This window comes from Pogoniulus pusillus, chromosome 12 (genome assembly GCF_015220805.1).
Source record: "Pogoniulus pusillus isolate bPogPus1 chromosome 12, bPogPus1.pri, whole genome shotgun sequence".
NCBI lineage: Eukaryota > Metazoa > Chordata > Aves > Piciformes > Lybiidae > Pogoniulus > Pogoniulus pusillus.
This window is the reverse complement of record NC_087275.1, coordinates 31,202,492-31,215,899: the sequence shown is the minus strand read 5'-3', so window position 1 is coordinate 31,215,899 and position 13,408 is coordinate 31,202,492. Positions and strand designations below refer to the sequence as shown.

The 13,408-nt window shown below is 49.2% G+C and overlaps 2 protein-coding genes across 10 annotated transcripts in view; one reads left to right on the top strand and one right to left on the bottom strand.

Moving 5' to 3' along the window:
- Positions 1–2,044, top strand: part of CNKSR2 (connector enhancer of kinase suppressor of Ras 2) — a 215,150-nt gene extending 213,106 nt beyond the window's left edge. For all 9 annotated transcript variants that reach the window (XM_064152025.1, XM_064152019.1, XM_064152023.1 and 6 more), the window contains one exon: positions 1,424–2,044. In XM_064152025.1, coding sequence (XP_064008095.1) covers positions 1,424–1,639 — 216 coding nt within the window. In that variant the 3' untranslated portion in view covers positions 1,640–2,044. The remainder of the gene's footprint in view (positions 1–1,423) is intronic.
- An 8,105-nt stretch (positions 2,045–10,149) lies between these two features.
- On the bottom strand, positions 10,150–11,948 carry KLHL34 (kelch like family member 34). The gene has a single exon (XM_064152187.1). It carries the CDS (start codon positions 11,946–11,948, stop codon positions 10,170–10,172), a length of 1,779 nt encoding a protein of 592 aa, XP_064008257.1. The 3' UTR covers positions 10,150–10,169.
- Positions 11,949–13,408: the final 1,460 nt, after the last annotated feature.

Below are 13,408 nucleotides of genomic sequence, written 5' to 3'. Positions count from 1 at the left end.
TTGAGTGCTGTGTTCAGTTTTGGGCACCTCAGTACAAGAGGGATGTGGAGGTGCTGGAGGCAGTGCAGAGGAGGGCAAGGGAGCTGGGGAAGGGCCTGGAGGATTGATCTGATGAGGAGAGACTGAGTGAGCTGGGGATGGTTAGTGTGAAACAGAGGAGGCTGAGGGCAGAGCTCACTGCTGTCTGCAGCTACCTGAAGGGACCTTGTGGAGAGGTTGGTGCTGGGCTCTGCTCACAGGTGATTGGTGATAGAAGAAGAGGGAATGGCCTCAAGCTGCCACTGGGGAGATTTAGACTGGATATTAGGGAAACCTTTATCCCAGCAAGAGTGGACAGGCATTGGAACAGGCTGCCCAGGGAGGTGGTGGAGTCACCAACACTGAATATGTTTTAAAGTTGTTTGGCTGTGGTGCTTGGGGCTATGATTTAGGGTGAGTCTTGTAGAGTAGGGTCCTGGGTTGGACTTGGTGATCCTGAGGGGCTTTGCCAACCTGAGTGATTCTGTGATCTCATCAAAGGCAACTACTGCCTGTAGTGCTACCTGTGTGTGGGTCTCTGTGCAGGATGGGAGGCTGGCAGAAAAAAGGCAAGATGCCAGGGCTTTCCACATGACTCAGAGCCAGAGAATGATGGGGGTTGGAAGGGACCTTCAGAGATCATCTCTAGTCCTACCCCAAAGTTCTACAAGTGTGAGCAACTGAAACAAAACCAAAGTGCTGTCAGGTATCACAGGATTAACTGGGTAGGAAAAGAGCTTTGAGATCATCCAGTCCAGCCTAGCACCTAAGCCTTCTAATTAACCCATGGCACTAAGTGCCCCAGCCAGACTTTGCCCTGTCCCATCAACCAGACCATGGCACTAAGTGCCCCAGCCAGGCTTGGCTGCAACACCTCCAGGCACAGCCACTCCACCACCTCCCTGGGCAGCCCATTCCAATGCCAATCACTCTCTCTGACAACAACTTCCTCCTAACATCCAGCCTAGACCTGCCCTGGCACAGCCTGAGCCTCTGTCCCCTTCTTCTACTGCTGGCTGCCTGGCAGCAGAGCCCAACCCCACCTGGCTGCAGCCTCCCTGCAGGCAGCTGCAGGCAGCAGTGAGCTCTGCCCTGAGCCTCCTCTGCTGCAGGCTGCACCCCCCCAGCTCCCTCAGCCTCTCCTCACAGGGCTGTGCTCCAGGCCCCTCCCCAGCCTTGCTGCCCTGCTCCAAACACCTTCCAGCACCTCAGCAGCTCTCTGCAATGGAGGAGCCCAGAACTGGACACAGCACTCCAGGGGTGGTCTGAGCAGTGCTGAGCACAGGCTGGAGTGGCAAGAGGTGCAGGCTGGCTCAGCAGCTTTGCACCATGGCATGCACAGGACCCATTTTGCCAGTGCCTTACCGCTCTCATTGACTCTTCTCTTGTTCCTTTTCCCTCACAGGCCAGGGAAGGAGAAGTAGCCATCATAGATAAAGTCCTAGCTAATCCAGCTTTGACATCTAGAGACTTTCAGGAGTGGAAGCAAACATACCTCGAGCTCTTCATGGACATCTACCCAAGCAGCACACCGAGGGACTCTGTGAGTGGTTCGTCCAAGGTCGAGGCACTCATAGCCTCCTTAGCACACACTCACTCCTACATCGAAACCCACGTCTAGAGCTCTCTCTGTGTGCCCATTTGCTGCACTCTCACCCTTTACTCATCAAGTAGGTTTTCTATCAACACGTGGGAGCTGTAGTAAATCCTCTTTCAATGTGTGTGAAGCAAAAACCTTCCCATGGTCAATGGCAACCGACGGCTTCGACGAGGAGTTGTCTGTGCCCCACTCGTGGCTACCTCCTGTGAGATAGCAAACAGTTAAAGCCCAGCAAAGAACACAAAAGCAACAACGACAAAAGAAAGGCATTTCAAGTGGTTTTGGGAAGCCTGTGGCCTTTGCCCAGAGTAAGTTGCACAAGCTGAAGTCTTTGTTATCAAAGGGTCGCTTTTACAGTGCTGTTTTATACTTCGATTCATTCCAGAGTTGTGTTGCATTGGTTTGGAGTGCAGGAACTATTTTGGTGGTGGGAGGGAAGGGAAGGGAAGGGAAGGGAAGGGAAGGGAAGGGAAGGGAAGGGAAGGGAAGGGAAGGGAAGGGAAGGGAAGGGAAGGGAAAGGAGGAAAGAGAGAAAAAGCAAAGCGAAGCAAAGAGAAGAGAAGAAAATAAAAAGAAAAAAGAGAAAAGAAAAAAGACAAGAAAATGAAAAAAGGAAAGAGAAAAGAAAAAAGAGAAGGAGAAAAAAAGAAAAGAAAAGAGAAAGGACAAAAAGTAAAGAAAAAAAAAAAGAGTGAAAAGATAAGTGAAAAAAGTAAAGACAAAAGAAAAAAAAGAAAAAGAAAAAAAGAAATGGAAAAAGTTAAGAGAAAAGAGGAAAAAACTGGAAAAAAGTAAAGAAAAAAAGATAAAAGAAAAGAGAAAAGAGACATGGAAAAAGTAGACAGAAAAGAAAAAGGAAAAGAAAGAAAGAAAAAAAAAGAAAGAAGAAAAGAGAAGAAAAGAAAAGAGGAAAAAAGTAAAGAGAAAAGAAAAGAAAGAAGAAAAGAGAAGAAAAGAAGAGAAAAGAGAAAGGAAAAAAGTAAAAAGAAAAAAGAAAAGAAAAGAAAAGAAAAGAAAAGAAAAGAAAAGAAAAGAAAAGAAAAGAAAAGAAAAGAAAAGAAAAGAAAAGAAAAGAAAAGAAAAGAAGAGAAAAGAGGAAAAAAGTAAAGAGAAAAGAAAAGAAAAGAAAAGAAAAGAAAAGAAAAGAAAAGAAAAGAAAAGAAAAGAAAAGAAAAGAAAAGAAAATAAAATAAAATAAAATAAAAGAAAAGAAAAGAAAAGAAAAGAAAAGAAAAGAAAAGAAAAGAAAAGAAAAGAGAAAATAAAAGAAAAAAAAGAAAAAAGAAAAGAAAAGAATAAAAAGGAAAGAGAAAAGAAGGAAAGGAAAGGAAAGGAAAGGAAAGGAAAGGAAAGGAAAGGAAAGGAAAGGAAAGGAAAGGAAAGGAAAGGAAAGGAAAGGAAAGGAAAGGAAAGGAAAGGAAAGGAAAGGAAAGGAAAGGAAAGGAAAGGAAAGGAAAGGAAAGGAAAGGAAAGGAAAGGAAAGGAAAGGAAAGGAAAGGAAAGGAAAGGAAAGGAAAGGAAAGGAAAGGAAAGGAAAGGAAAGGAAAGGAAAGGAAAGGAAAGGAACGAGAAAAGAGAAAATAAAATTTTAAAAGTAAAGAGAAAAGAAAAGAAAAAAGAAGAAAGACAAAAAGAGAAAAGAAGGGAAATGAGAAAAGGAAAAAAGTAAAGAGAAAAAAGAATAAAAAGGAAAAGAAAAGAAAAGAAAAGAATAAAAAGGAAAAGAAAAGAAAAGAAAAGAAAAGAAAAGAAAAGAAAAGAAAAGAAAAGAAAAGAAAAGAAAAGAAAAGAAAAGAAAAGAAAAGAAAAGAAAAGAGAAAAGAAAGAAAAGAAAAGAAAAGAAAAGAAAAGAAAAGAAAAGAAAAGAAAAGAAAAGAAAAGAAAAGAAAAGAAAAGAAAAGAAAAGAAAAGAAAAGAAAAGAAAAGAAAAGAAAAGAAAAGAAAAGAAAAGAAAAGAAAAGAAAAGAAAAGAGAAAAGGACAACCTGATTTTTATATCTGATGAGAAACTCTAGGAGTTTTCTTAACTCAGAGGGAAGAGAAGGAAGGTGTAATGGGGTTGGTTGTGGTTTGGGTTTGTCCAGCACACAACAAAAGGCTGGAAATCAGCAGAGAGAAAGGACTGAACGCAAACTGAAGCAGCAAAGAAGTGAGGTCTTCGTTTCCCTGTGCTCAGCCTGTGGCTGAGGTTTCCCATCAGCTGGAGGAGGCTGGTTTGTGTTCTGGCTGAGCCCAAAGTGTTTGTTCTCTGTCTCTTTTGGTTAATTATTTTTCTAATAAAAGCCAGTTAGTCGTGGGACTCTCATTGATGCTGCTTTGGTACTGAAAGGTGCCAGTGTAATGGGAGAGCTATGGCCAGCTCTGCTGTCCCTGTCCTTGGAGGGACACAGAGGGATTGGTGTCAGGCCAGAGGAGGGCCACAGAGATGATCCGAGGGCTGGAGTAGCTCTGCCATGAGGAAGTTCTTCACATACAGAGTGATTGGCACTGGAATGGGCTGCCCAGGGAGGTGGTGGAGTGGCTGTGGCTGGAGGTGTTGCAGCCAAGCCTGGCTGGGGCACTTAGTGCCATGGTCTGGTTGGTTGGGCAGGGCTGGGTGCTAGGTTGGGCTGGGTGAGCTTGGAGCTCTCTGCCAACCTGCTTGATTCTATGATTCTATAATGACAGGCTGAGGGAGCTGGTGGTGTTTAGAGAAGAGAATACTCCAGGGGGACCCCTCCAGGAGGAGGGTATCAGGCAGTGACAGGACTACGAGGAACAGAGCAAAGCTGGAGATGAGGAGATTCAGCCTGGAGGTGAGGAGGCAGTTCTTCAGGATGAGAGTGGGGAGAGCCTGGAATGGGTTGCCCAGGGAGGTGGTTGAGGCCTCATGGCTGGAGTTCACAGAATCATAGAATCAAGCAGGCTGGAAGAGAGCTCCAAGCTCAGCCAGCCCAACCTAGCACCCAGCCCTGCCCAATCAACCAGACCATGGCACTAAGTGCCCCAGCCAGGCTTGGCTGCAACACCTCCAGGGATGGTGACTCCACCACCTCCCTGGGCAGCCCATTCCAGTGCCAATCACTCTCTCTGCCAACAACTTCCTCCTAACATCCAGCCTAGACCTCCCCTGCCACAGCTTCAGACTGTGTCCCCTTGTTCTATTGCTGGTCACCTGGGAGAAGAGCCCAACCCCACCTGGCTACAGTTTAAGGCCAGGCTGGCTGAGGCTGTGTGCAGCCTGCTCTAGGGTAGGGTGTCCCTGGGCATGGCAGGGAGTTGGAACTGGCTGCTCCTTGTGCTCCCTTCCAGCCCTGCCTGATTCTATGCTTTTTTGATTCTATTCTATGACCTTAGAGCTGCTTTCCAATAGCTGAAAGGATCCTACAGATAGGCTGCAGAGAGACTTTTCATAAGGATGTCCAGCAACAGGACAAGGGAGGATGGTTTGAAGCTGAAGGAGAGCAAGGTTAGACTGGAGCTGAAGAATTTCTTCAGGCCAAGGGTGGTGAGGCTCTGGAATAGGCTGCCTAGAGAGGCTGTGGATGCCTTTTCCCTGGGGCTGTTGAAGACCAGGTTGGATGAGGCCTTCAGCAGCCAAGTCTAGTTGAGAGGCTTCCCTGCCCATGGCAGGCAGGTTGGAGTGGATGAGCTCTGAGCTTCCTTCCAACCAAAACCATTCTGTATGCAGAGTTTGCAGAAGAGCAAACTGAGACATTGAACATCCTTGATAGTGACATTCCCCATTGGCCAGCAAAGCAGCAGTGGAAAAGACTCTGAATGTGAGAGCCTTGGGAAGTGGCCAGGCTAGAAAAGGACCCAACAGGATTGTTGGAGCAGTCTCCTGTGTGGTTTCTGAGCTGTGAAATTTGGCCCTATTGTATGCAGGGAAAATGTGTGATGGAAACAGCACAACAAACTGAGGAGCAACAAAAGCCTCTGGTTTCCTTTTGGAGGGGAAGGGATCTCTCTCTCTGGATTCTGCTGACTTCAGAAGCCAATTAAAATGGTCTCAACTTCCAGAAGAGCTGAGATGTGCTGGAGACAACCCAGTGACTATGAGTAGGAAAAGCTCCTTAGAGTCAGGCACATACCTGGAACGGGAATCTTAACTCATGGATTTACTTTCTCTGGGCTTGAACTCAAGAAGTGAGAGCATGACAGAAAGGCTTCTGCTGCTTGCCAGTGCTCTGCTGCATCAGGCAGGAGTCATGAGACAATTCAGTGATGCTCACAGGGAAGGCAAAAGCCTCCTGTAGATGTTTTGCAGCCACTTGGACACTTCGCCGACTTTGGACTCTTGCCTGTGGAGCTCAGTGAATGTACTTTAAACTTTATGAGCTCTGCTGTTTCCTGGCAGCTTATGTCCCCTGAGGGCATGAAGGAAAGAATGGACAGATTGATTCTGCTCTTCTGCTCTCTTTCTTTCTCTCTTTCCCTCCCTCCCTCCCTCCCTTCCTTCCTTCCTTCCTTCCTTCCTTCCTTCCTTCCTTCCTTCCTTCCTTCCTTCCTTCCTTCCTTCCTTCCTTCCTTCCTTCCTTCCTTCCTTCCTTCCTTCCCCCCTCCCTCCTTCTCTCCCTCCCTTCCTCCAGCCATCCCTCCCTTCCTTCCTTCCTTCCTTCCTTCCTTCCTTCCTTCCTTCCTTCCTTCCTTCCTTCCTTCCTTCCTTCCTTCCTTCCTTCCTTCCTTCCTTCCTTCCTTCCTTCCTTCCTTCCTTCCTTCCTTCCTTCCTTCCTTCCTCCTTTCCTCCCTTTCTCCCTCCATCCCTCCCTCCTGCCTTCTCTCCCTCCCACCCTCCCTCCCTCCCTCCCTTCCTCCATCTATCTTTCTTTCTTTCTCTTTCTTTCTCTCTCTCTTTCTTTCTTTCCCTTTCTCTCTTTCTTTCTTTCTTTCTTTCTTTCTTTCTTTCTTTCTTTCTTTCTTTCTTTCTTTCTTTCTTTCTCTCTTTCTCTCTTTCTCTCTGTCTGTTTCTCTTTCCCTTTCTCTCTGTCTTTCTGTTTCTCCTTCCCTTTCTCTCTTTCCCTTTCTTTCTTTCTTTCTTTCTTTCTTTCTTTCTTTCTTTCTTTCTTTCTTTCTTTCTTTCTTTCTTTCTTTCTTTCTTTCTCTTTCTTTCTTTCTTTCTTTTTCTCTCTTTCTCTCTTTCTCTCTTTCCCTTTCTCTGTCTTTCTGTTTCTCTCTCTCTTTCCCTTTCTTTCCCTTTCTTTCTCTCTTTCTCTCTTTCTCTCTTTCTCTCTCTCTTTCTTTCTTTCTTTCTCTCTTTTTTTCTTCTCTCTGTCTCCCCCTCCCATTCCTTGCAGATTTTGCACAGCTGTAGAGAGGAGAGGCCCTGCTGTAGCCCAGCTGCAGCAATCCTCTCTGCCAGTGTTTGCAGCACTGCTCCAGCGGAGATGGACGACAAATCACAGCTCAGCTATTGTACAGCCCTCTGGAGCCAGTGCCACATTTGTACCATTGGAAGAATATGGTTCTGTATCAAGTGGACCCTTATTTACTGCATGGGTACCAACCTGCACATTGAATTTGTGAGAGTTTTGGGGGGGGGATTAAGTTCTCATACACCCATCAAACAGAGAAATGCTTGACTGGATTGTGTGTTATTGTCCCAAGCATTTAGAGCCTCTTGCTGTTGTCGTTTGACTGGACCAAAAAGCATCTCCATATATGAAAACAACACCACCCCAGCCCACAAACCTCTTTCTCTCTGCTGGATGTGTAATGCACATTGTGTAGTCGAGTCCTTGTCAAAGCCAAGGCAGTTCAGAAGACTTAGATCTGTTGCCATGCAACAGCTTTTCCTGCCTGCACTTTACACGAGCAAAGGCAGCTTGATTGCTGTCAAGGTGAAAATGAAGCATTGACAGGTTTTTAAGCCACTCTAGTGACAGAGAACATGTCCTCTCCATTGTGCTGCCTTCTTTTCAGGCTATTAAATGTTCTTATATATATATATATATTCTAGATATATTTTTATTGTATTAACTCTGGAGCTTAGAAAGGGAACAGTGTAAAAATGAAGTACAATAAATTTAGCTTTTAAAATGAACGCAGCTGACTCAAGATTCACTTTGCTTCTGCAGCTTCTGTGTCCATTTTACCTGCACCTCACAGGTCAGCATTCCTAAAGCATCTCCCCCCCCCCCAGCACACACACACAGAGAAAACCTCTGCTTTCCAGTGTGGCCAAGAAGAGGTAAGGCAGTTGCTGTTTCATATGCAGGCAGACACTGAACACAAAGACCTCTGATAACTGCCTGCCCTTCATACTCTTTGATGCAGGTAAACCTGACTGCAAGATTCTCTCCTCAACCAGTTCCACAGCTATGAGCAGTTCTGCCATCAGGAGCAGGTACAATAAAGCAGTGTATGAGGTACCAAAGTCAGCAGTTAGCAGCTCCTGTTTCTTTGTTGGTGCAGGTAAATCCTTTTTGGCTGCAGGATTCTCTCCACAACCAGTTCCACAGCCAGGAGCAGTTTTGCCATCAGGAGCAGGTACAATAAAGCAGTGTATGAGGTACCAAAGTCAGCACTTAGCAGCTCCTGTTTCCTTGTTGGTGCAGGTAAATCCTTTTTGGCTGCAGGATTCTCTCCACAACCAGTTCCACAGCCAGGAGCAGTTTTGCCATCAGGAGCAGGTACAATAAAGCAGTGTATGAGGTACCAAAGTCAGCACTTAGCAGCTCCTGTTTCTTTGTTGGTGCAGGTAAATCCTTTTTGGCTGCAGGATTCTCTCCACAACCAGTTCCACAGCTATGAGCAGTTCTGCCATCAGGAGCAGGTACAATAAAGCAGTGTATGAGGTATCAAAGTCAGCACTTAGCAGCTCCTGTTTCTTTGGCCAATAATCACAGAATCACAGAAACTCTGAGGCTGGAAGGGACCTCCAGAGATCATAGACTCATAGAATGGTTTAGGTTGGAAGGGACCTCAAAGCCCATCCAGTTCCAACCCCCTGCCATAAGCAGGGACACCTCCCACTAGAACAGGTTGCTCAAGATCTCATCCAACCTGGCCTTGAACATCTCCAGGGAGGGAGCATCCACAGCTTCCCTGGGCAACCTGTGCCAGTGTTTCACTGCCATTGAATGCTTTAGGTTGGAAGGGACCTCAAGGATCATCCAGTTCCAACCCCCTGCCATAGGCAGGGACACCTCCCACTAGAACAGGTCACTCAGGGCCTCATCCAACCTGGCCTTGAACACCTCCAGGGAGGGAGCATCCACAGCCTCCCTGGGCAACCTGTGCCAGTGTCTCACCACCATAGAACGATTTAGGTTGGAAGAGACCTCTGAAGCTCATCCAGTCCAACCAACCCCTCCCTGCCAGAGCAGGATCACCCCAGGGAAGGTCACACAGGAACACATCCAGGTAGATTTGGAAGAATAAGTCTCCCCAGTGAACTTTGGACACCTAAGCATAACACAAGGTTGGGATAGAAAAGCAATGTCCTGTACCACTCATGGTGTGCCTGAAAACCCTAAGTGAGCATGCTACAACAAAAGGCCACTCAAGGAGAAATGGTTTCTAGCAAACAGTCACTGTTTTAACTTGTGATCATAACTAAGCCCTACACAGAAACCCCAAATGCTTTCTGTCCATCAATTTCGTGCTGGCTAGGTAAAACATTCTGCAGCATATCAAATAATAGCTTTTCCTTGGCAGTGCCTTGCTATTAGTTCTCACAGGCATCAATTTTCCAAGCCTTTATGCTCCTCACTTCTCGTTTTGCTTAGCCACAGAATAAAAACCAACAGCACTTAACCCAGCTGGGAAAATCTACCTCTGATTAAGAAAACAGAATGGAGGTTTTTTGCTTTCTCTCTCTTCTTTTTAACCTCTGGAAACTCTGCATTGCAACACCTATTCATTGCTGTCTAGGTGTTATTCATCAAAAGCTAAGGCTTGTGGTTTGCCTCTCATCACCTCTCAATGTGGCTATGTGCTACATCCTTCCTTTCAGCAAGATCAGCTTCCAGCTCTGCACCCCAGCAAGATCAGCTTCCAGCTCCATGTATTCCAGCATGATCAGCTTCCAGCTCTGTGTATCCCAGCAAGATCAGCTTCCAGTTCTATGTACCCCAGCATGATCAGCTTCCAGGTCCATGTATTCCAGCAAGATCAGCTTCCAGTTCTATCTACCCCTGCATGATCAGCTTCCAGGTCCATGTATCCCAGCAAGGTGAACTTCCATCTCTGTGTATCCCAGCATGATCAGCTTCCAGGTCCATCTATCCCAACAAGATCAGCTTCCAGCTCTATCTACCCCAGCATGATCAGCTTCCAGGTCCATGTATCCCAGCAAAATCAGCTTCCAGCTCTATGTATCCCAGCAAGGTGAACTTCCAGCTCTGTGTCTCCCAGCAGGATCAGCTTCCAGCTCTATGTATCCCAGCACCTTTTCCCACGCTGGAGGCAGACTTTATTGCCTGTTTCCATGAAGCATTTGGCTGATGAGAGCGAACCATAGAATCAACCAGGTTGGACCTCCACTCTGCCCTGTTGGGTGCCCTTGTCATTTTCTTCTTCTCCTCCTCCAGGCCCACCCTGCTGGGTTGGTTGTGGCACAGCCATCCAGCTCAGCAGCTGGGCAGCTTCTTCCACTGGCTGTCGCTGTCCCGCTGGTCGGAGAGCTGCAGCACGGCGCACTGCAGCCCACACCAAGGCAGGGGAGCTTTGCAGATCTCTTCCCAGCCGTCGTTGTCGATGTCGTAGCCAACCACATCTTGGGTGGGCACCTCCCTGGAGTTCTGCCATTTCTTGCCCCCGATCAGCAGGACTGTTTCCTCCACCACTGCCAGCCCGTAGCAGAAGCGGTCGTAGGTGAGCGGCCTGAGCCGAGTCCATTGGTTTTGCTCAGGGTTGTATCTCTCTATCTCAGAGAAGGGTTCGTAGAGTCCCAGAAAGGTGAACATGGCATCTCTGACCGTGGCCATCTGATGCCCAAAGCGAGCGATGCTCATGGGGGCTTGCTTTGTCCACTGCCCCCCAGGGCAGCTCAGAGAGTAGAGGTCCTTGCTGGTGTTGCCTGGCTCTGAGCACTTGCCCCCCGAGATGTACAGAACGTCCTTGCAGACGGCGCCGGCGTGGCCGTGTATCTTGCACGGCAGTTCCCTGGCCTTCGTCCACCTATCCCTGCTGATGCTGTAGACTTCCACAGAGGAATGCAGCCCTCCACCTTCACCCCTCCCACCGATGGCAAAGATATCCTTGCCCAGGACGCAGCAGGAAAACTGGCACCTCTTTTCCAGCATGCCCGCGGGTCGCGCCCACGTGTTGAACCTGGGATCGTAGCGGTGGACCTGGTTGGTAACCGAGAAGACCTTCTCGCTTTTCCCCTCACCTGGGCCACCACTTTCTACTTCCCCCCCCAGGACATAGAGGAAGTTCTCCACCACGCACACGCAGTGGTTCTGCAGCCCGTCCCGCAGCCGCGTGAGCGCTCGCCACTTGTGATGGTAGACGTCGAAGGCCACCACGTCGGTGACCAGCCCCTCGCTCGCTGTCCCTCCCCCCAGCAGGATGATCCCAGTTTTTGGGTTCCTCAGCGTGGTGGACTTGTCCTGCAGGACAGGCTGCTTGAAAACAGACGTGTGGTAATTGATGGCTTTAATCAGCAAGCACTTAATACCTGCAGAGAGAGGCACTTCTGGCTGCGTGTAGGTTTTCCTCAGCTCTTGCACGGGGACCAGGCCGTATCTTACGTGCTCCAAAAGGCTGCTGGCGTGAGCCAGCCTGGATTTATCCTGCTTCAGCCACTGCAGCACCAGATTCAACAGGCAGGTTTCTTCCACCGTGGCGAGATCTGGCGACTGAACCACGGCTAGCAAAGACCTGAAGTTCAGCTCCAGCAGCCCTGGCAAATCCAAATCCAGCAGCCTCCAGAGATTCTTGACGATGTATTTCTCTGTGGCTGCTAAGGCATCCGGCAGGTAGAACTTCCTGGCCACGTTGGCAGAGAAGCAGCAGTTCTCCACGGCCAGATTGTTAGCCAGGTACTGACTGCACAAGCCGATGGCGTCGGTCACTTGCAAGTAGCTTGCGGCTTCCAAGGTATCTTCCAGGCTGTCAAAGGAAAGGGGCAAAAAGGAAGTGTAGATGAAATCCAGGATGTGCTGCAGCCCGGTGGGGGAGATGACCTGGAGCTGAATCACAGCGGCTTGGGATTCCCGGGTGTAGCTTTTGAACATGGCTCGGAAGTAGTCGCTGGAGCACGCCAAGAGGGACTTGTGAGCGGGGAACTCATTTTCCTTCACCTTCAGCAGGATGTCGCAGAGGAAGCCCTCGGCTCTCAGGCTCTGGTAGTGGGCGAGCACGGCGGCGCAGTGCGCTTTGCAGTAGGACAGGAAGTAGCTCATGGTAGGCAGCGCGAAGGCTTTCCTACCACCCCCCACACACACACCTCCTCTCCTCACAAGTTACTTAAAGCTGAAATGCACTCAGGTCTTGCAACAGCTGCCCTGCTCAGCAGCCATGGCTCCGACCGCGCAGCAGACCTCCAGCTGTTAGAAGTCCAACCGAAAACAGAAAGGCCCAACCCAAAACACCAAGAGACAGGCAGCCTGGTGTCTGGCAGAGGGGGGGACAGTTAGTAGGTGGGTAGTGAATTCAGTGCATTCCTTCAGGGGGCAAGCAGCTGCGTGTCCCGACAGCTGGGGGATGCTTACTTCTCGCCCTTCCGTCGCGGGCGCGGGGACGAACGCTCCACGGCTGCGCTGGGCGCTCGCCTGGCTGGCCATCGGGTGACAGATGAGGCAGCTCGATGACAATCCCAACAAACGACACTTTGTGTCTTCTCAGCCCTCACCCTCCGCCCTTCTCGCTCCGCAGGCAGATCGGATAGAGCCTCCCTGGCTGCCAGCGCATGGCCGTGCGCAGGCAGGGCCGAGGAGGGAGTCGCTCGCTGGCTTTGCTCCGCTGCCGGTTGTGTGTCAGACTCAGGCCAAGCTCAGACCTCGCTGCCCCTGGGGCAGCAGCCTCCTCTGGGGCCTCTTTTCGCTCTCTCTCTGAGGGAGCCTCAGGGGCAGGTGGAATCAGCGCCCGGCGATCGCTGCGTGAGGATTTTTCTGAGCCCATAAATCTCTGCCTGGCAGGCGCTAAGACAACCAAAATATCCTGGTTAGTCACTGCTTTGCTTCGGAGGGCACTGCTGGGCCTCTTTGCTTCACATGACACCAACACGGCTCACAGCTACCAGAATAGCTGCAGCCGCATCCCCTCCGTCCCCTCCCGCCCAGGAGCTGACCCCAAGCAGGTCAGCAAAGGGACCAGGAACCAGACAGGACAGAGGAGCTTCCTTCCACCCACAGTCGCAGCCAAGGCAGCTGACTTGGAACGACCTGGCTTGGACAGCACAAGGGTAACACATTTGCACAGGCTGGGGACAAAAATAGATCCCCCCTCCCCCGGCCCAGTGCGGTCATAATCGACTGAAATCTGTTTATGGAGGAGGCTTTGCATGGTTGTGCTCTCAGTGAGCAGCTGGGAGCCGAGGCAGAGCCCCCAGGGGTGGGCTGGAGCCGACTCCCTCAGCTTTCTCACTTTCAGCTTGTCCCAATTAGAAGCAGGTCTGTGGGGATTATCCCTGATTTTCACCAGGGCCCTTTCAGGCTCTGATTTCTCCCAGGAATAGTAGCTCTGGGCAGGCTGCACATTCTGACCTCTTAAAGCTTGCTTTTATATCTCTTTGCCTTTCTCTCCCCCTCCCCGGTGGGAAGTGGGTGGAGGTGTTCAGGAATCTTCTCCTTTCCAAGTCAAACACACTCAGGACTCACAGACCTTGAGAGGGCTGATAAATGCCAGACCATGTGGCTGCATC